Genomic DNA, 21,832 nt, shown 5'->3' with positions numbered 1-21,832 from the left:
CAATTAAAATCAATCAATATCTTCTTATCTCTCAATCAATCCAATCATATCCCTTCTTTCTATTTTAAAAAAAATCCATCAAATCCTAAAATCCTTATTTATAATCCTCCAACACATAATTTCCTTAATTTTTGCTTTGCAACCATAACTATTTAATTTTAATATCTCTTCATATCTTCTTTATCAAAAAGTATACTTGTTTCCTTTTTCCCTTTATACAAAAACTGTATATTACAATTATTTGTAACACCCCAGGTCCAATAACCCGGCCCACTGTTAAGATATTGTCCACTTTGGACACACAGTCCATCATGGGTTTGCTTCTGGGCTTTGCAACCCAAAACGCGTCTTAACAGTTAAAGAGCTCACAGGCTATTTAACCAATTCAATTCTCCCACCACTAACCAATGTGGGATCCAAAGATAGAGCACACACAGACCCAGCATCTCTCCCGTGCTTTGTCGATGTGGGATTCGCCTAGGGGTATCACATACACCCCCCCTTACGGGACTCAACGTCCTCGCTGAGGTTTGCCCCACCATCGTTCAAGAGGACACGCGGAGTTGCTCTGATACCATTTGTAACACCCCAGGTCCAATAACCCGGCCCACTATTAAGATATTGTCCACTTTGGACACACAGTCCATCATGGGTTTGCTTCTGGGCTTTGCAACCCAAAACGCGTCTTAACAGTTAAGGAGCTCACAGGCTATTTAACCAATTCAATTCTCCCACCACTAACCAATGTGGGATCCAAAGACAAAGCACACACAGACCCAGCATCTCTCCCGTGCTTTGTCGATATGGGATTCACCTAGGGGTATCACAGTTTAGTTGACTTAGGAAGGACTTCGTTTTAATGAATTGGGTTCATTGCATTACACAGAGGGAGTTAAATCAAAGCTAAGAAAGATAATTTAAGCCAACCGATGGAAAAAGTTTGGAATATTTGCACTGTGTTCAAAGTCTGTTTTGGTGTGCTGAATTTCTCAATCCATGTCCTCTATGACTTGGAAAATAACAATAGCCATTGACTTAGTAAGAGATGGATGGTTGGAAGAAATTTCTTGATCCAGTTTTCTTAGGGAGAAATCGGTTGGGGCAGACGTATTTGGTTAAATCCAGTGTCTGAAGCCACACGAATATTAGAACTAAAGCATTTTTAACTTCTGAGATTGTCAAATTAGTAACTTCAGCCAGTACAAATTCAGACTGGGAAATTGATTTTCAGAAATTGAACTATGAACATAGGCACTCTATTGTATTGAATTTGAATGGTCACGTAAATTCTACCCTGCAGGTTCAATGTCAATATCCCAGCGTCCTTGCATTCAATACGGGAGGAAAGAAACAAAAGAGGTTAAGTTTCAGGGAAAAAAAAAACCTAGTCAATGATCTTGTCGAGGATGCTGGGGAAGAGTGTTTCGGTGACCTTGCTGAGGATGCTGGGGACGAATGTTCAGGTGATCTTTTGGGCCGTAAAACAGGATTACGCTATGTACATATACTTTTAAATTAGACACAGATAATATCCAAGTATGTAATTGACTAATTATATATCATTTGTGTACCCAATTATAATCTAAAAATTATATTCACCTAGTTTCATTGTTAAAAAAACAATACTGCTTCCATTATAAAAGAAACTTTAGACTGACAACCGACATAAAAATCACAAACTTCAACAAGTGCTGAATCGCCTAAAATCACCAACACTGAAAAGCATACGGCAATCAGAGAATCAGCAACACAATTTGGAAGGCATGAAATCTGAAAATTACTACCGTTTTTTATCAAATGAAGCTGTTGTTTTTACAGAAGATATAGAATGCAAGATTTCCCTTAATCTGACTCATACATACAGGAAAATTACAATATTTCGGAGAAGAATCACACCCAAATCTCACATTTTATGCTGGATTCATGCAAATTACAAGTGCTGGACCAAAAACTAAATTACCTACTCAATTGGATAGATGCACATAACTTATTGAAGACACTCTCCGTGTAAGTATTTACCATACTAAGCCCTTTTTTCTCCAAATTCTATCAACCTGGTCAGTGCTCATCCGAGACTTTTCAGGCTCATTTGATTTTTTAGATTTCTCAAGCCGACTATCTAAACTGTTTCGAGAAACCTCTAGAAGGTCAGCACCCAATTCAGAAGTATTCGAAGAACCACCTTCGGACGGTTTGCTCTGATTGTCAGGTTCAGCTGTTGTTGTTTTAGATGCACTAGTTGCTGTTTTTGATTTGCCTAGTGACAAAACAAATTTCTTTAGATGCCTGATGAATTCTGGATAAAGCTCAAGATTGCAATGCCCTCCTCCACTTATCCATAAAGGATCGTACTTCTCCTTTGAAAGTTCCCAAAGCTGTTTCCCATGGGAGCAATCAACAACTTCATCTGCAGTGCCCTGATGACCAAAAAGAAGTGACTCAACTAGTTTATACCAAATAATTCTCTTAATGATAAGGACTAAACACCTACTAGCATTGTCGGAGGGTCAACGGCAAAGGGGATATAATCAGTGGAAAAATGAAAATCAAAACACGAACAGAAAGAAGTTTCCTATAGAGACAAATTTATTATATAGAGCACAAGATGAATAAGCTGTGTGATTACATCATATTAATCATTTTTAAGTGACCTTCTAATAAAGAAAGATAATAACTTCTAGCATTTTATTGTTAAAAGCTACAGATATTCACATAATCTTTGGAGCTCTTCCTTTCCAACAACTTTGAATTTTAATGCTTTTTGCGCTCTCTTTCCTCATATTCTCATATCTAACCCCATTTAATCTAAAAGTCTACACGGGACTTTATCCAATAATAAAATGTTTGGCAATTTTACTATTACAGACTTTCTACATTTTATATCTTTCGAAAATTATTTAGTTAAAAGCTTTGCAATGCTAAAATCAATATGGTCAGCCTGCTAACACTGACAGCAATAGAGAGAAAACAACAGACAAGCCAAGGAGGGGAAATATATAAACAAAGAAATCAACACTTACATGAATAACCAAAACAGGACAATTGACCAAGCCAATTTTGTCGATATTCTGAAAACAAAAAAGAAAGAATAAATAAATAAGTTCCTTCCAACATAATTAACCAGAAATATAGAGGACCACTTCTGCAAAATCACCTTGTAAATGTCAAACCAATATGTCCGCTTGACAGGGTACAACACCCTCATACCAGACAAAATTGGGCTATGCAAAACCACACCTCTCAAGTTTGGCAAGCGTGAAGCAAGATCAACGGTAGGTCCACTTCCAACAGATTGACCATATAATATTAATTGTTCGTCTTTAACGCCATACTGCTCTTTGAGGCATTTATAGGCTGCATCTATGTCTGCATATGTATTACATTCGGTTGGCTGTTTCAGAGGAAAAATGACACCTGTTAGAATGTGACTTGTGTGAGAAATGGCAACAATTTTGCCAGAAAACATAATTGCATTATCAAAGACACACACTCATAAGTGAAAATAGTACATACAAACTAAACAACTTTGATAAGATAATGATTAAGTACACTATCTGAAATCAGTAGTGAAAGAAAGAGTCCCAAAATAAGATGTTAACATAACTCAAAAGAACAGTAACTACTGATTTATTTTAAAAATCATTACAGATATCAGATAGATAATACATGCCAAGTATTCTGTTCTTAAATGTGTGCATCTAAAACTCAAGAAAGAATTATAGTCAGAGAAGTAATGTCTATCAAATCAAGAGTTAAACAAGTAGATTTGGGTGAAAAAAGATTATATCATTTGCAGCCATATATAAACATGTTCTCGCTATCAAATATTAACATGTTTTATCATCAAAGATAGAACAATCAAATACAAACGATATCTTTTAACTTGTTTGCTTCAACAGTGAAATTATATTCCAAGTTCTGTTAACAATTACACTAGTTGCAAGTTTTGTGTTGGCTTGCCTTAGTAGTAACATGCGCCCTGATATCAGCTCTAATACATCATTTCCTACATGGAACAAAATTATTCTTGACCTTATTTAATCATCAGAGCACCTTACAAATTAAGCCCAAAACTAAAATGACCATTTAAGAATTCAAAATCTTTTTCCCACACACAGTTTTCATCAAACTGAAATATGAAATGAAATAGATACATCCGTTTTCAGCATTTGTAGAACTGCATTATTTTTAAATTTGATAAATCATTGGACATCACAGACTCTTGTTATCGAGATATTGAACTTCTTTAAAATTTGGCAGGTGAAGGAATGTCAATTATTAATGCATACAGAAGCAAAATAAACAAGTAATAGAAATCCAGACACTTACACTAAAAAATCTTTCCAGAACAGACAGGAATAAGACGACAGAAAGGGAGAGTGAAATTATGCATCTGTAAACCAAAGTGATTTTGCCTACTAGAAATTTTAGTTTCAGTTTCTAAACAATGGGACAACATTACAACTCATATTACATCAGAGAAAGTCCAAAAATGCAAAAAATCCTTGCAATTAATTCTTTTGTAACTATAAGTTGAAGATATCTCATTATCTAGAAGTATGATTGCCCAAAAAAAAGATTTCAAATTGCTAAAACTAATTCAAGCTTAGGAAAAGCTATCTTCCTGTCAGTAGCTACTAAGAATTGAGAAGCTACATTTCTAACCTTCCCAGTCGACTGTCCATAGCCGGAGTAATCATACCTAAAATAACAGGATGCAGGAGTCAGGAATGGTCAAGAAGGCACATAGATATAATAAAAGTTAGCAAAAGGAGTCCATTGTGAAAATACAAAATAATTCTGGTTTGATACAGAAATTCTAGTTCCGGAAAAAACTATTTGGATTCAAGAGTATAGGTTTCTGAAAAGTTTGTAATAAAAACAATTTTGCCTATTATCACAAGTTATTTAAACTAATTTCATCCTACTATTGTATTGAGACAGATATTCAAAGTCTGACATATAACAAAGTCAAAACAAGAAGACAAAGGTACTAAACAAACATAATTATGATCTCCTTCCCCCAAAAAAAAAAATCAACATAATATTAACACAAGGAATATTACATAAAATATCTTGACTTCAAATATGACAACATAAAACATAAGATGTTAACATAAACAACTAAAACCAACTAATATAGCAAACGGTCTGATCTGCTTAACAGGTTAACTCCAACAGAGAGTATAAATTCCAGTGATGTTCCCTCTAAACTCCCACCATTAGCATTGATAGCAGATTATATGAACAAACTTCTCCATGATAAATCAATTGTATAATGGTCCCCAATGACTTCCTCACAGACTGGTTTTCTGAATATCCATGGTATGTTCCATGAAATTGTTTTGGCAAGCTATATTTAAATTTTGTGTTTACACATAATTTAAACAAAGTACACTAAATTTCCAATATTATGACAGTTGCAGTTTGTTCAATCAACTTAATCACTGAGTTAGAGACCTGTGCTTCTGTAGTGGTAGGAAACCTTGTCAAAGGTGATAATTATGCAATGTCAAACAAATATAGGATCATAATTTTAAATCTATAAATCAAAGTAACACGATTATATCCTTATGCTGCACACATAGCTATTGCTTATACTGATTAAGACTCAAATGTCACTATTCAAATTACAGATTGGAAATGGCATAAAAGTTTAATTTAGTGTACATTCAATAGCTTGGTTCAATCAAGATAGTGCATATGCACACACAACCTCAATGAGGCCACATTGATATCAATACACAAAACACGCCAACCTTTTTCTACATGACTGACCTCACAGACAATTGACTATCCGAAAACTTAACTTACCGACCCTCTCTCCACACCCCACAACAAAATAATTCTGACATCAGCCGATGAAAATAACTCCTAGAGTCATTCTTTGCAACGTATTAGACTACATAACCGTGGCAAACTTTTCATTATAGTTCTCCATCTCTCTTGTTTATTTACTAAATTTCCACACATAAAAAGATAAAAACAATAAAAAACCTTTAGCATCTCTTGGTTTCATGAAACTAAAATCCTCTACACAAGCAAACAAAACATTATACTAATTAAATCAAGTGACAAACAGCATTAGGGAACAAAAAAAACCTATCATATGCTAAATCTGCCTTCCAGTTGGGCTTTCGAACACTAACCAAACCCAGATAACGACGCGAAACTAATTCCCAAAATAATAAAAACATTTTAATGAACGGAAAAAACAAATTTAATATTTAAGAGAAGGTAAAAAATACATATTTTGCAAGCTCAAGAAAGGAAATTTATAAAAATAAGAAAAAGTTACCCCATGAGATTGACGCGAAGTCGATTGCATATTTCAACAAAAAGCTCAAACATCTGGCCCAAATCCGCTGCATTTCCATGAGAATACAAAAGTGTAGCCGTCGATTTCGGATGCTTAATATGAACAGCGACGATGTCATTTCCACGGCGAGTTCGAAGCTTCAAAACGTCGACGTCGTCTCGTCTGGGAACTTCTGGAATATAGAGACGACCTCCGCAAGAGTTGTCGGTTTCCACTCCGTACGACGGTGGATTGGGCGGGAAGAAAGCGAACTTGGCCGCAATCGTCGAGGTGACTCCTCCCATGACGTTGAGGCTCTTCTCATTACATAATGGTAGATCCCAGTGAAAAATCAAAAGGAGAAGAAACTGAGGAGGGAAGGCGCGTGGAAGATAGGGAGGAGTGACGTGTCGAAATTTATAATTTGGAGTGGATTCGGAACGTCGGAGAGGAAAGAAAAAAAAAGATCGCTGAGTGAGAGATTTTCAGAAGAGAGAAATTAGAGCTAGCCAACGGTACAGATAACTAAGTGACATCTGTCCCCTTGTACAATACTAGGCTTTTCTGTCAAAACGCTGTCGTAAAAATAAAAGGTGTCGTAACAAGTGTAAATTTTCTTCTGGTCCTCGCTTAGGACAATTTTCTAAAAAGTAACAAGTTAATCCAAAAAGTTGGAACCCCCCCTAGATTTCATGATTGGTCATTATAAAATATACGACTAGATTGAGCTAAATCAAACTCAAGTTTAAATTCAAAATTATTAAATTTGACTTAAAATATTTGAACTTAGTTCATTTGAGATGAGCCAAACTCAAATCAAATTTTAAACTCTGTTTGATACTAAAATGAGATATTTTGATGTGTATTAATCTAAATAACATTATTTTACTAAATTTTTATCAAATTTTTCAGACCTTCTAGATCTATGAACTGAATACTCTTAAAATTGAAACTCAAAAATATTAAACTTTTATATTTGAGTTTATTTGACTCAAACTCAAATTTGAATAAATTCGATTCAAATCTACCGTTAATAAAATAATTTGAAGTTTCTTTGAAATAATTCTAATATATTTTTTTTAAAAGAAAGTTGAAACACACATCTGTACCAAAATTTTTTGTAGGAATAAACTTTTCACATGGTCTCTATCAATTATAATGGTGAAGAATCATAAAACTATAAGGGTGTAAGTGTCTTTTTTGAAAATTTATGGATATAATAATGTTTTAACTAAATTCAAAGGTGTCGATGGAAAGCCCTCATAGATAATGGGATCTGAGTGTGGTCCCACTTTTCTGGCCCATGAATATAACCCAACAAGAATACCTAACCATCTCTTTCTCCCTTTCCCTTTCCATTTCCAAATATTATTAATTAAAATTTCACTAAATTTTTTAAAAAGAAATAATTGCTAAAGAACTCAAAAAGTGGATTCAACAAAAGTAAGCTAAGCTCCGAAAACATCAATACCCATTTTGACTTTCATGTTAGTGGGATTAAAGAAGATTATGATGATAATAAAATAAAATAAAATTATGACAAAATAAGGCAGTCAGCAAAGCAACAAAAGAATTTTAAAAATAAATTCATTTTCTTGTTCTTGTTGAAAAGAGGAACATCCCTCTCATTGCAATTTAGACTTTTGAGCTTTGTGGAAACCACTTTTGAAGGAAAGAAGAGAACTTTGTGTGGCTGTAAATAGACAATTTGAAGATTTTTAGGAGCCAGGAGGGCCTTCACTGTTTATGAACCATATTATGCCTCCTTTCATATTGACATTTCATTCACTGCCCCCTCATTGTTTGTGGTTTGAAAGGGAAACCCATATATATTTATTTCATAACATAACATTCATCATTTTAGAGAAATTATGACAAATATATTATCTATAAAAGCTTATGGAAAGCAATTTTATTATTAGATTTTATTCTTTTAAGTCATACTTTACTTTTCCGGAAGGAAGAACAGGCCACACTGAAGCAGTAAAAATAATCTATGACAAGAGAAATATCTCATACAATTTGATTCTGATTTTTACGTGGCGAAGAACCAACATCAGAAGTTTTATTTGCAGAAATATTGCATGCAAACTCAAAGGCTAAGATGGAAAATTTAATTATATTGTTGCCTTCAAATTCAACAAAGAATCACGCATCCGTTAATCTGCAGGATTTTAGCCATGGACGAGAAATCAATTGACGATAAGTTGACAGTATTTCGACAACCAACAAGCTGCCGAAGCACACGAAGATGGCTGATGCCTGTGGAGAGATCATTGAACAACTAAAAGGAAATAGGGAGGATAAAGGTCTCATCAGATTCTGTGAAGACGATGATAACTAGGAAATTCTTGTGCAGCATTGGTTCCCAGATTCAATGTTGGAAACTGGAAAAGGCAGACAATGGAAACAAAAAGCATGGAGCATGTTCAACGCTATAGCTTAACTTAAATTTCTTACATTCCTGAGATGAGATCTTCCAAAGTCCATTAATCATGCTTCTTTCTTCTGTGTCCTCCCTCTCTTACAGAAATCTATTGTAAATTTAAGTGTCTGCAATAAGGCCCTCCATTTAGAAGGCTGTTCAGCAGGCATACAACCTAATATTTGTGTTTCTAAAGAATCCCACAAAGTGAAATTTCTTAGTTTTGCTGCTGAAAGATAGCTTGAATGGTAAACGTAGGACATCCAAACAAGAGGATATGAGGTCGAAACTGTTATCTTCTCAAGACAAAACCATCATTCTTCTTCACATTGGTTATTGTTGGTTGAATTGGCAATAGATCTGAACACATTTCAACCTATGATATGCACTAAATTGGCTTGCGGAGATCTAGCATGCCATAAATTATTTCAATAAAACAAAGAGATAAATTAGTGAACAACATAGGCTAGAAGACTTGGGATTGAAGCTTGAGATAATCTAGCTGTAAGCTAGAAGAATAAAAATAACTTTAAAAAAATATATCTTGCCCTTTACAGTCCATCCATCAAGTGACACATGGTAACTTAGAAGAGAGAAAAAATCTTTAATTTCTCTTTTTCCAGGATAAGTGTTTCATGTTAGGTCTTCATGAATTGGAAAATTCTGAAAAGGTGAAATGGTGCTTGTGTTGCTTGCTGATTCCGATTTCCATCTTATGGCTTATAGTGGGACATAAATAAAGATGCCCTTTTGAAAAGTATTGACTAGACTTAAATTTATTAAGAAGCTATCTTCAGTCATTCGTTCAAATAAATCAACAAATAATATAATTATATATATCAAATTTTGAGTATTTAATTAGATATTTAAATGATAAATTATGATATAATTTAATACTGATATAATATATATGTGTATCCGATTGTATATTCATTTACAAAGTTTCTGGTCCATAAAACCCTATCCTGTTTACCTTCTTTTTTTTTCCTTATATATATACACACACACCCACACCCACATTTCAACTTTATATAATTTTCAATAGTATCAATGTTATATTTATGAAGCGCCCATAATTTCAGGGAGATAATAGAAAAAATAAAGAATGCTGAGAAAAAACCAATAATATTCATTACTAGTGGCATGATTGCAATGAAACATCATAATTTAGAGATCCCAAAATGAGCAAGAGTGACCAATTAACAATTTGTATCCCCAAAATGGGGGAAAAAGACTATGTCCCACGCAAATTTTAGTCTAATTTCAAGATTATACCTATGATAGTTAAAAAATTCAAACACATACTCATGAACTAATTACCATCCAAATTTTTAGTTAAGGATACGAGTAAAACCGTTATTTTATCCATAAACCTTAAAACTTTAAATTTTTTATCATTTTTCTGCTTAAGTTTTAAAACTAATACTTCAACCCATTCTCAAAATTTGAAAAGTTTAAATTTCACCTCTAGGGTTTGCTTTCTTCTCCGACCACCATCATTTCGACTGATAATCAATACTTTCTACCCATCTTTCATCTCTAGCTACAAAGGACAAGTGTCCTTGAAAAGAAAGCAACAGAGAACACTTGTGCTTCTTCCTATTTACTAGCTAGTTCTCTAAACCAACAGAGATGAAACTTGAAAAGGAGGGAAAGTGAATTTTTTAAAGTTTAATCATGGAGGATAAATGTGAGTTTTTTAAACTAAAAAGGGGATATGATATAAAGTTTTTAGATCTTAGGATTTATGAGTAAAATAATGATTTTATCTCTGTTTCAAATTGAAAATTTAGATGGTAATTAGCTTATAAATAAATATTTAGATTTTTTATCTGTTATAAGTATGATTTTGAATTTTAATTAAAATTTGGGCGAAAAATTGCCCTTTACTCTCCAAAATGGTTAAGGGTCCTACATATTTATTTTATAATAATGCATATGTATGAATGTATAAAGTACACAGATATCTGTAACATTACACATGGAAGCTGCAACAGACACAGACTTTATATTAAAATTGTATTAATTCCACCATTTATTTGTCCACATGTTTTCCTTTCATCATCTATTGCGCCTTCAATGCTCCTTCCCCACAATAATATTCACATCACTCATTTTGATTATTATTATTTTTTTAACAGAAAAGCTTTTACTTAAGTCAAATTTTTATTTTAAAATTAAATTAATCATATTAAATAAATAAAATTTTAAATTACCATTGCATCATGGTATACCATAAATTTTGTGTTTCATTTTTTTCTTATAATTAGTAGAAATATAATAAAATATTATTGCTATGCATGTGGCAAATATCAAATGATTCCATGGTACAATCAGTGGGTAAAAATTAAATACATATATGAAAGTAGCATCCAATGCAGCCTCCTAGATGAATTCAGATGCTCTCCAAGAAAAAGAGAAAAAAATAAAAATTAACAAAAATATTCCATTTATCCGTGAATTTTTACAGACTTACTAATTTTCTACCGTTACTCAGGAATAGTGACAAGCACAGGTCGCCAAGCTCTTCTCAATAACCGATAACGAAATGTCGCCGATATCGGCCTAAGCGAACCAGTCGAGCCACGACGAGATACAGACCCACCGCCGCTACCGACACTCCCAGTACTAGGTAAAAGCCCTGCCCGATCTTCTACACTTTCTGAAACTCTCTCCTCAAACGGCGGCGACGAGACAAACAAATCTTTCAATTTGGCTCTAATCTTTTTGTTCTTGATCTCGGGCGATTTTTCGGCGATATCTCGTTTCAAGTCATCGTCATCCGGGCGAGCGAATCTACGGCGGTTAAGTAGCATCCGGAGTGTCTTACGGCGGCGAAGGTGGATGACTGGACTGGTAGTCGGGCTCCGTGTTGGGCTGCTAGCGACGGCGCATTGGGTGGCCAAGAACTTGAATCTCTGAAGAGCCGCCATAAAAATAGAAAAAACGAAAAAAAGCGTGAAAATTTTCGAGACGGGTAGCTAAGAAATCGAAAAAGCGAGATCTGAGAGTGAAGAAAAAGAGGGTGGCATTTGTTGATGGTTTTGTTTCAGAAGTGAAGATGAGTGAGAGAGAGACGCTTTATGGGGGCCGATTTCGGATCGTTTTGTTTGGTTTTGTTTCGGGTATAGTGGACTTTAAAGCTGAGCAGGACAGGTGGCGGATTTATATTTACAAAATAAAATAAGTCCAAAAAGAAAAATATGTATAATAGGTTGACAAGAAAATACAACAAGGTCAAGGTTGGTATTTTATTTCACTTTTACGAATTTTTAGACATATAAAACAACAATTTTCAAAATAAAAATAAAAATTTTTAAAAATTATATAATTAATTATTATTCTATTTTTAATTTAAAATTATTTAATTAAATTATAACATATAATTTAAATACCTAATAAAATATTTAAAATTAGATATAAATATTTTTACTATGTAAAAATTTAAATTATATTTTTTTAACACTGGTTGATTGATTTGGTACATTGATGAAAGCAAGGAAAATAATTTTTTAAATATGTTTTCAAACTAATCTTTGAAATAAGTAACACATGTTTGATCATTTTGTCAAGTTTCTCACTATAATAATATAACTGCCCATTTGAAGATTGTTACACTTTTGACCACAAGCTATAATAATATAAGATTAGGCGCAGGCTATGGTTGAGCCAAGCCAATATGACTATTGATGGGATTCCAGTTAACTCAATTAGATTTATGCAAAGCCGGCTTCAAGAGTTGTTCGATCAAGTTCGGCTGAAAAATTATGGTCAAATCTCCTCATTTATATATTTAATAATTATTTTTAAATTTGTACGAATTTATTGATATTTTATTTAAATTAAATTGTGAGTTTACCAACTTATTGAAATAGAAGTTACTTTTTAATATATTTTTTTTACTTATGTACTAAAAATCAACCTTTGTCACTTAAGGTTATTGACTTTTAATCTTTGATGGACGGCAACCAACTGCCATTATCAAATAATTAATACAACCAAATACGAGCGAAGACTTCAAATTTACAGCATTAATTATGAAATGCCCTATAAGGAAAGTTGTATTAATTATAAAATATTCAACGATAAATAAATAAGTAAAAGGGAAAAAGACCTCAAGAAATTACTAAATTTACTGGCATCAAACCTGAACTCAAGTTCCACTGTCCTCTTCATCAGCAAAACTTTGGTCACAGTGTTCTAATCTTCATCTGTAATTAAACCAAAAAAAAAAAAAAATCCTAAATATGAAATTGAAAATTTAATATTTTCAGAACAGAGCAGAGCAGATAGTTTGCAATTAGGCAAAACAGGACAATGGAATTTGAATTGGAGTAATTAATAGGAAGCAGGTGGGCTGAAGCTGCTAACCCATTTATCATTACCACCGGAGTCTGGTGATGAAAGCGGCGGAGGGACGTTCTTCAACAGCACAACATCATCGGTACTGTAAAAATCCACAATTTCTGCTTTCTGTGCACCAAGCTGTTGATTCTGAATCTCTTTCAAAAGCTGTAAAATTTCTTGCATTGAAGGCCTGTCTTCTCTATCTTGCTGCAAACACCTGAAAGCCAATTCCGCCACTGATGTTACCATATTTCTTACAGCATAATCCTGTTCGAATCCAATATATGGATCGATTAGTTCGTTCAGCGCACGGTTCTGGATTCTGTTAATAGCCATGCTTGCTAAATTTATATCATCTCTGTGCCTGTTAGTGTCCACAGCTTCTAAGGATGATATGAGCTCAATTAAGACTACTCCGAAGCTATAAACATCGCTCTTTTCAGTCAGTTGGTAGCATTGATAATACTGAGGATCGACATAACCCGGTGTTCCTTGTGGAGCCGTTGACACATGGGTAACATTAGTTGGGAAAAATCTTGACAGCCCAAAATCTGCTACCTTTACATGAAATCTGTTGTCGAGAAGAATGTTGTTGGTTTTGACATCGCGGTGTATGACATCCGAGGCATGGAGGAAGGCCAGTGCCTCGGCTGTTTCTATGGCAATGTTCATCCGAATAGACCAACTGAGCGAATCTGACTTTGATCGATTTCCATGGAGATGATCCGCCACTGTTCCATTGGGAATGTATTCATAAACAAGAAGAAGTTCCCGGCTATGTCTGGAGGTGCAGCCATAGAGGGCCACAAGATTTCGATGGCGCAAGCGAGTTAGGATCTCAATTTCGTTCTTGAACTGCTCGACTCGTTTGACAGTGCTCTCATACAAGCGCTTTACAGCAACTGAACGCCCGTCCTTGAGTACACCTGATCAAACATTTGATAAAATTGGTGAGACCAGGAGATGGCAAAGACTTCATTGTCAGTAATGTGGATTAAACAAATAGTTGTACCGTAATAAACAATTCCAAAGCCGCCATCTCCGAGCTCTTTGGAAGAGTCGAAATTGTTGGTAGCTTCTTCGAGTTCAGCGTAGCTGAAGACCTGAGCTCCAAAGTAGGTGCTCTCCTTTGCAAGGTCAGATTTTGAGGAGGGATAAGTAGAGATGCTTTTAGAAAAACTCATTGATGTACTGGTTGAGCTTGTGCCTGACGGAAGAGTTTGAAGGTATCTGCCATTGTACTGGGCTACACTTTTCCTCCTCCGAAGAACGATGAATATACAAAAGCATAACAGACCTATAGCGACAACTCCACTTGCAACTGCTACGCCAATGACTAGAGATGAAGCAAGAAATAGCTCAGATTTTGTCAATATTATCAACTTTACCAACAAAAATAAAGTTAAATAGATTTTCTGGCACAATGAAATATCACCTGCTTTAAGAGATTTTGCTTTCTTTTCCCCTTTATCTGCCAAGAGATCCAGAAATATCAGTGATATTGAAAAGAATACAAGTAAATTTGTATCAAGACTATCTTATTTCATTATAAAATATTCTACATGGAAAATGATCATGTTCCCATTTGTTGAGAACTGAATGCATACTTTGTTCATAATCTACGGTTTGGGAATGTGTTTGCAGAGCTTTTTCCCCAGGGAAAGCTTTTTTACCTCAGAAACTGATATTGTTGGGGCTGTTAAGCATTGCAGATCAAGATTTTGAGAGCTCATCAATAGAGACCAGCTTTATTCTACGAACTAAAATGAACTTATATGAAACAGAAAGTGTTCTAGAGCTCAGAGCATGGTAATTTATTTGATGAGCTGTTATTGATCATATGGGCCTGGGAGCTTGCTCTTGTTAGCCAACAATGGTGATATTACAATTTGAGCAGTACAAGAATATAAAAATTAGAGACAAGTAGGAGAACAATTTGCCATTGACTATTGACAATTTTTCAATAAAACTTACCAGTAAGATAGAGTAATTATAATATGGCAAGTAGGCTGCCAGCAATAACAAACCAATGCCTAATGACTAGAAAACTAAGAGCAGGTATGAAATCAGTGGGCCTAAAACAACAACCAGAGGATTGTTGGATAACCCTTCCAGCGAGAAAAAGAGAACTTTGAGGATAGACTTTCAGTGAAAGAAGAAGCAGAAGAATTGAAAAAGAAATCGGATGTACCTTTAGAAGGACAATGTTCTGGATAAGGCTTATCAGGACAATGGCAAGTGAAACTGCGAGTATCAGAGTCATATCCACACAGCCCACCTGAACCTTGACATTGGTCACACAATCTATCATTTATGAACCATTGCAACCCAAAACCCTCCCTAAGAGCTTCCATCAGATTCACCAAAGTTGGATTTCTCTCTATGGCCGTAAATGTTGTTTGTCCCACCGAAATCGTAACTTTGGTATCACAACTGCTGAGGTAACTACAAATGGCTTCAGTCATGCTACTATTGACTCTATCGCTGTCCCATATGGAAAAGAAATTATAGGGGTTTTTATCTGCCGAGCTGCAGTTAAACTGAAAGGGAAGCAGCTCGGCCGAAATATCTTCCAACAGAGCAGGGCAACGATAGTACAGCGTTATGTTTTCTGTATCAGAAGTATAATTAAAGAGGCTGAAATCTATAGAACCGTCTACAAGCTTTAAGGGACAAATGTTATCCCAGTAATCTTCCATAGCAACAGTGAGAGTCCGAGAACTGTAATTGACTTCAAGCACTTTGTAGTCTATCTTCAAGATGGTAACCTCCGCGAACTCGCCAGCGCAGTCCAATTCATAACCCGGGTGGCCGCAATACTCTGGCCTACTCGCTCCCCAGAAGGGATATGAAACATTCTCCAAGTTTGCACAGTGAAAAGGGGCGCTGCAATTTTCATATTTCGCATAAGTGGCTGACACAGATGCTGGAACATGGACTATGATGAAGATTATGGTGACGGTGAATAGGCAGAAGCTTGGAGAGAGATGTAAAGCCATTTTGCAGAGAGACAGAGAGACGTGGAAGCAATCTATTTGTATAAATTGGTATGCATTTCACATCTTCCCATCGTAGAAAGCTACCTGAAGGATTTGACCAAGTAAGGTCTGATGGGAAGCTTCTGATTGGAAAAATGGTGTGCCGGCCCAGGCCAGTTTAGGTAGCGTAGGATATTATATATTTGAAATATTGACGATATACCCTTAGACAATAATGCTTATTTCTGTATATTTTCAACTTCCAGGCGTCAGCTGAAATAAATCTGCCACGTCCAGTTCTAGAATTTGAAATCAGGTGTAAACGCTGAAGATTCTAAAATTAAATATTAGAACCCTTAAATTGACCGCAAATTCAAATAAAGACATCTACAATGTAAGTCTTGCCGGTCTTGTCATTGGATTGTCTTTGTGTATTATCAATTCAGAGCTACGGGTCAAAGAATTTCAATCCTAGCTTAATTCCAATTAAAATTATATTAAAATCTCTTTAACCTTAATTTTATCTCCTAACCCCAATCAAAATTATATGGGTTAAATTCAAAACGAGATTTCTCAAACTTAATACAAGCAATGCTTAAATAAATTTGAACCTGAATATAATATTTATAAACTCAAGACCAAATCCAAACTAAAATATATTTAAAAACTAATCACGAGTCTAAATTCGAACTCGAACTAAAATATATTAAAAAAATTTTTAAATTACACTACACAAACTACAAGTGAACTAAATTCAAGTAAATAAGTTTAGTGAGCTCAAGTCAAGTTCAGCTTGTTTGCATGAACCCGAGTCAAACACGAACTTCCAATCCATGAAACAAGCTGAATTGATCTCAAGCTTGATCAGTCCAAATTGAGCCCCCCAAAAATGAGTTTCACTCTTTTTGGACTCGGTTTAGTTTGAACTAACTTTATCTTAAAGAAACATTTTTTTTTTAAACATATAAGTAAGTTCGAGTTGGTTTGCATCAACTCTAACACTACATTAGTTTTGAATTGATCTGAACACCACTTAAACTAAATTTCATGTAAGAAATTTTAACTCTAACCTTTTTTTTTTTTAATTATATTGAATTAATGAATCATGTATAAATTGTGAGTTATATCTAAGAATAGGTTTAAACCATTTGTCATTTGAAAAAAAAAATTATTTGTATTTTTCTCACTCAAAGTTTGAACTAAAAACATTTTCTCACTATTAAATGTATAAGTCACACTTTTTACCCTCTGGTAACAGAGAATAATTTTGACAATGTCTAAAAGTTAAATTACATATTACCCCTAACTGGTTCCTTTTTTCATAATTATCATATCACCGAGAATTAAAAAAATCTTTACATAGTCTTCGACATATAAAAAATTTTCACCTTCACCGTCTTCTTTCCGAAGAGTTCTTACATTAAGCCTTTGACCAAGGTTAACGAGGCTCTCCCCCTTGAATACAACTCCTACGATCGTGTCAAGCCTCGGCCTCTATTGGGACCTAATCCTGCCTTTGGGGGTGAGAGAGGTTATGAGTCAGAGAATGGAAGGAAGCCAAAATACAAATCCAGATACAACTGGAAACCTAATGCCAGTTTGAGTATGGCCGAAAATTAAAGCCTAAGAATGGGTGTAGACCCGATTTTGAATTGGCATAGTGAAACTGCAGTGGCTTGGACTTGATGCAACCCAGGTTAATGATCACAACTTCCCTTGGACTGATTGCACTTCTCACATAATTCCATACGTATCCATCACCTTCCATTTCACCTCAAACCCTTCTTTCAGGCTTTTTCCAAAGATGACTGACTTCTTCCTGCTGCTGAAACTGAAGCTTCAAGAATTATAACATCGACAGATTCAAGAGGCAGCCTTCTATTGTTGTTGTGACGCCATCCACATCATGAGACTCAATTAAAAAGCAAGTCGTTTCAGGATTCATCAAATAATAAAATAATGCCAGCTTTTTCCGAAGGTGACTGATTTTTTCTTTACTTAAAAAGAAATGCCAGCGCATGAGCTCTTTCATCGACTTCTAAGGCAATATAATTCATTTCATAATCTTCATTGATCATTATGGTAGTCATATCATTCTCACAAATGAACCCTTGCATATTACCATCTCTCAATTAAGCAATTCAATACAAATTTCAGAAACAATTATTTTATTTTAGTTCTTTAATTATTAAAGAGTTATCTAAAGTTTCACAAAATAATGCACAGCTTTAAATGAGACAGAGACTGAGAGAGCAAAGTCTCAATAATCCACCAACCCTATTTATGAGAGAACTTTGAAAAGAAAGAGCAACAAAAGAAGCTGGCTCTCATAATTTATGGAACGGCCACTACCTACTTACACATTTCATCACCTATTCAGATTATTAGACTTGACATTATCACAATTGACTATGTCAAGTCTAATAATGTTGCTTTTGTATATGTAAAGAAGGAAATAAATAAGCAGGATGGAAGTGTTTTAGGTGGAGAATATTTGTCATATGCACTGTGTTGCCCATTTTATTTACTTGGCTGTCATGGATGGTTTGGAGTTAGTGGAAAAAACATATTGCTTGAATTCAATATGTATTGAGATATATTAAAAAATCTCGATTTAGGTTTTAAAAATTCAAATCATGTGTTGAGAAAGAGAAATTTCATAGTAAGATTTTATTATGTTTAAATGTACCCACTAAGAAAAACTCTCTAAATTTGAGGTTGAAAATAATCCAAAAGTTTCAACACGCCTTTAAAAGGTTTGCAAAGGACATACCTCGTATTTCTAATTAATGTAATAAATCTAATGAGAGGATGATTCAAATGGGCCACTTACAAATGAGAATTGTAATAAATTAGATATTTGACCAAGCTGTTAATGATCCTTTAAGAACAAACCATTTATATATTTGCATCTTTACATGTGATTTCTCATTTATGATTCAAAGGAGTGTTGAGAAATTTCCTTGCAATGAAAATGGGAAGTGAAGAATAAAATGGTTGGTTTGTTGGTTGGTGAAAATGCCGACATATTTTTAAGGGTTGTGCAAGACCATGTTTCATCCTTTCAAATTTGTAAAATTAAATAATAACATATCAATTTATGAGTATTAATTAATATCTAATCATTTATATATCATTTTATGAGTATTACTAAATAATTAACTTAAAGAGTTGTTTAAAGTTTGACTGGGAGAGCAAAACTCTATATTTATCCAAAGTATTGTTAAATTACTAAGAATTGTTATTAACGCATAGCTTTAGAGGAGGCAGAGAGCAAAATCACAATAATCCACCAAACCTATTTATGTGATAACTTCGAAAAGGAAAAACAAGTAAAAAAACAGGCTCTCATATTTATGGAACGGCTACTACCTACTTGCACATCACCTATTCACATTATCGATGCTGCAGAAGGGAAATAAAGCAAACACCCAAAGTTACATGCACAAGAAGCCTTTCGCCCTTTCCAGTACTTTCCGCTAAGAATCCTGTGAATTCTCAACAATCTGACAGAATTTAGTCAAAAGTCTCCAGGTGGAGAAACAAACAGCTAGCGTTATTAATTCACAGTATAATCGTGAAGCACACATCTGCCTCCTCATGAGAACGAATGGTCATTTTCATTTATTGACAAACCCAGGAAGTTTCTTTTCCAGAATTTCTGTACATATCTGGCTCATCATCAGGTAGAAAGACAATAGATCAGATAAGCGTTCCACTGACATCTTCCCCATCACATTTCCAGCTATTCTTTCTCTTTCTTCATTCAATTTCAATCTCTCCAGGTAGGAATTTACATTCCTCACTGTTGCACCCATTTGCTTCAGCCTCTTCTCTTGTTGCAAACTCAATGCCATGTTTGACTGCAAAATTAATCAAATAATCAATATTTAAAAGGTTATATCTATATACCAATAAAAACAGTACTTTAAGTACTTAAACATACCTTTTATTCTCCATTTCTTGGTTTACAGTTGGGGGCTTTGGGACACAAGTTGAATCGCTATTAATCTTTTTCTGATAAGCTATTACTGCATTCACAAATTCCTGCAAAATATAGACCAGAATCCAAAATGATAAAAAAAACTCACAGTTATTTTTATATCTGGAAGTCTAATTGGATAATTACAAACCTGATATGCAGATGGGCATCCTGGATAATCAAATTTATCTGAATCAGGCTGCCTCATTCGTTCAGGATGAAATTGGAGTCCTATTATGAACTTACCCTCTTCAGGATTATACGCATCTGGATCATAGAACCCTTCAATCAAACCATCTTGTGCAAAAGCCATAGGCACAAAACGTTGAGCTAATCTCTTAAAACCTTGGTGGTGATAACTATTAACCCAAATCTCCATTTTATCTTCCTTCAGAGAATCCTTAAACCATTCATGCAAAGGAGTTTTCTCCACCACTCTCACCGCATGTCTGTGCCCATCATAATTATCATAATCAATGTGATTTACTCTTTGGTTTTCAGGGCATTTCTTTGACACTTCCTTCTCTACATCTTGGTAAAGGGTGCCTCCACTGGCAACATTTATCACTTGGGACCCTCTGCAAATTCCCAGAAAAGGTACGTTTCTTTTCCAGGCAAAGTTTCGCGAGCCTTAACTCGATCGAATCCTTTTCCTTATCAATTGCAGTATCACTTGCATGCGCTCGCCGGATCTCTTCCAATTCTTCCGGTGAAAGATCTGACATTTCAGCTTCGTATAATGCCGGGTCAATATCTTCTCCTTCACAAAGAAGCACACCATGAATTGGTTCAAAGCTATCTATTAACATATGCACCCCGTTGACTCGGGGTACAATAATCGGCACTGCACCGTAACCAACTATAAGATCAAGATGATATTCACCTGAAAATCAACACGAACTTTCAAAACATTGCACAAATAAAAACATACTGTTTATGTATGATTTACTGGGAGAGAAATACGGCTAGCTTACCCACAAAATCTACAAATTTGTTCTTGCGAACAGTACGTCTGGAGACGATGAGAACACGAGGGAGCATCACAGAGAGATCGGGAGAAGCCATTTGAGTGTATTGAATATTGATTAGATATTCAAGCTTTATCCCGGTTTTGTAGTGTACGTCTTGGTTCTATATATATATATAAATTTAGAGTACAAAATCGTCTAGGGTTTGATTTGGTTGTAATATTTACTTGTTCTATAAAGTTGGAGAGCAGGAGTACGACATGAGCACAAGCTCCTGTCGCCGCATCTAATTTCTTTCTATTATTTAGGGTTGCGTGCAACGATTAAAGTTTTACATACTTGGGGGGACAGTTTTTTCCCCTTTTTTCTCGTAAAAAAATCGGAATTCTTTTTCCCAAAAAAATCACAAACAAAATCATAAAAAATTAGAGAAATTAAAAATTTTAACCTTATTTTAATTCATGTACATATATATATATATATATATATATATATATATATATATATATATATTACTCATTTCAAAACTTAAACAAATATACCATAACAATAATTTGTTTTTTCAAAATACCCCTCTTGAAATGACCTATGCAAAGATTCTCTCTTTTTCTCTGTAACTTTTTCTCCCTTCTTCCTTAGCTTTCAAGTGAGAAAGAAATCCCAATAGCATAAAAAAAATAAATTATTAATGGAAGAAGACATGTGGTTAAACAATAAAACTCATGAGAAAACCATTATAAAATATTCAATTTGAACACAAAGGAGGGAGAGACAAAAATTTAATTTTATTATAATTTCATATTGTAAGATTGTTTAATGCTATTATTTCTTGTT

General features: G+C 34.4%; 3 protein-coding genes and 1 pseudogene across 7 annotated transcripts; all 4 read right to left on the bottom strand.

Moving 5' to 3' along the window:
• Nucleotides 1-1,766: 1,766 nt before the first annotated feature.
• On the bottom strand, nt 1,767-6,823 carry LOC123225320 (alpha/beta hydrolase domain-containing protein 17C-like). 2 transcript variants are annotated; one of them, XM_044649252.1, is made up of 5 exons: nt 6,299-6,820; nt 4,666-4,702; nt 3,155-3,391; nt 3,021-3,068; nt 1,767-2,417 (listed from the first exon to the last, which is right to left on the bottom strand). In XM_044649252.1, the coding sequence occupies exons 1-5, from the start codon at nt 6,601-6,603 to the stop codon at nt 2,016-2,018; spliced, it is 1,029 nt and encodes a 342-aa protein (XP_044505187.1). In that variant the 5' UTR covers nt 6,604-6,820; the 3' UTR covers nt 1,767-2,015. The 2 variants fall into 2 exon arrangements, with proteins under 2 accessions (XP_044505187.1, XP_044505188.1); XM_044649253.1 differs by lacking the exon at nt 3,021-3,068 and having other exon boundaries at nt 6,299-6,823.
• Nucleotides 6,824-10,989: 4,166 nt separating this feature from the next.
• LOC123225323 lies at nt 10,990-11,971 on the bottom strand. The gene has a single exon (XM_044649258.1). The coding sequence runs from the start codon at nt 11,654-11,656 to the stop codon at nt 11,213-11,215; it is 444 nt and encodes a 147-aa protein (XP_044505193.1). The 5' UTR covers nt 11,657-11,971; the 3' UTR covers nt 10,990-11,212.
• A 705-nt stretch (nt 11,972-12,676) lies between these two features.
• LOC123225309 (LEAF RUST 10 DISEASE-RESISTANCE LOCUS RECEPTOR-LIKE PROTEIN KINASE-like 1.4) lies at nt 12,677-16,241 on the bottom strand. Of its 4 annotated transcripts, XM_044649242.1 has the most exons (6): nt 15,262-16,241; nt 14,506-14,541; nt 14,083-14,406; nt 13,095-13,996; nt 12,871-12,934; nt 12,677-12,770 (listed from the first exon to the last, which is right to left on the bottom strand). In XM_044649242.1, the coding sequence occupies exons 1-5, from the start codon at nt 16,067-16,069 to the stop codon at nt 12,914-12,916; spliced, it is 2,091 nt and encodes a 696-aa protein (XP_044505177.1). In that variant the 5' UTR covers nt 16,070-16,241; the 3' UTR covers nt 12,677-12,770; nt 12,871-12,913. The 4 variants fall into 4 exon arrangements, with proteins under 4 accessions (XP_044505177.1, XP_044505178.1, XP_044505176.1 ...); XM_044649243.1 differs by having other exon boundaries at nt 12,759-12,934; nt 13,109-13,996; XM_044649241.1 differs by having other exon boundaries at nt 12,759-12,934; nt 15,262-16,240.
• A 3,089-nt stretch (nt 16,242-19,330) lies between these two features.
• LOC123225316 lies at nt 19,331-21,174 on the bottom strand (annotated as a pseudogene).
• Between the last annotated feature and the right edge of the window lie 658 nt (nt 21,175-21,832).

This window comes from Mangifera indica, chromosome 9 (assembly GCF_011075055.1).
Source record: "Mangifera indica cultivar Alphonso chromosome 9, CATAS_Mindica_2.1, whole genome shotgun sequence".
NCBI classification, from domain to species: domain Eukaryota; kingdom Viridiplantae; phylum Streptophyta; class Magnoliopsida; order Sapindales; family Anacardiaceae; genus Mangifera; species Mangifera indica.
This window is presented reverse-complemented; position numbering and strand designations above follow the sequence as displayed.

Coding starts and splice junctions, on each gene's coding strand:
- LOC123225320 (XM_044649252.1), bottom strand. CDS start 6,603: ATGGGAGGAGTCACCTCGACGATTGCGGCCAAGTTCGCTTTCTTCCCG. Junction 3,392..4,665: donor ATGGACAGTCGACTGGGAAG/GTTAGAAATGTA, acceptor CCTCTGAAACAG/CCAACCGAATGTAATACATA. Junction 3,069..3,154: donor ATTGGTTTGACATTTACAAG/GTGATTTTGCAG, acceptor TTTTGTTTTCAG/AATATCGACAAAATTGGCTT.
- LOC123225323 (XM_044649258.1), bottom strand. CDS start 11,656: ATGGCGGCTCTTCAGAGATTCAAGTTCTTGGCCACCCAATGCGCCGTC.
- LOC123225309 (XM_044649240.1), bottom strand. CDS start 16,069: ATGGCTTTACATCTCTCTCCAAGCTTCTGCCTATTCACCGTCACCATA. Junction 14,542..15,261: donor AGAACATTGTCCTTCTAAAG/GTACATCCGATT, acceptor ATCTCTTGGCAG/ATAAAGGGGAAAAGAAAGCA. Junction 13,997..14,082: donor CTTTGGAATTGTTTATTACG/GTACAACTATTT, acceptor ATGTTTGATCAG/GTGTACTCAAGGACGGGCGT.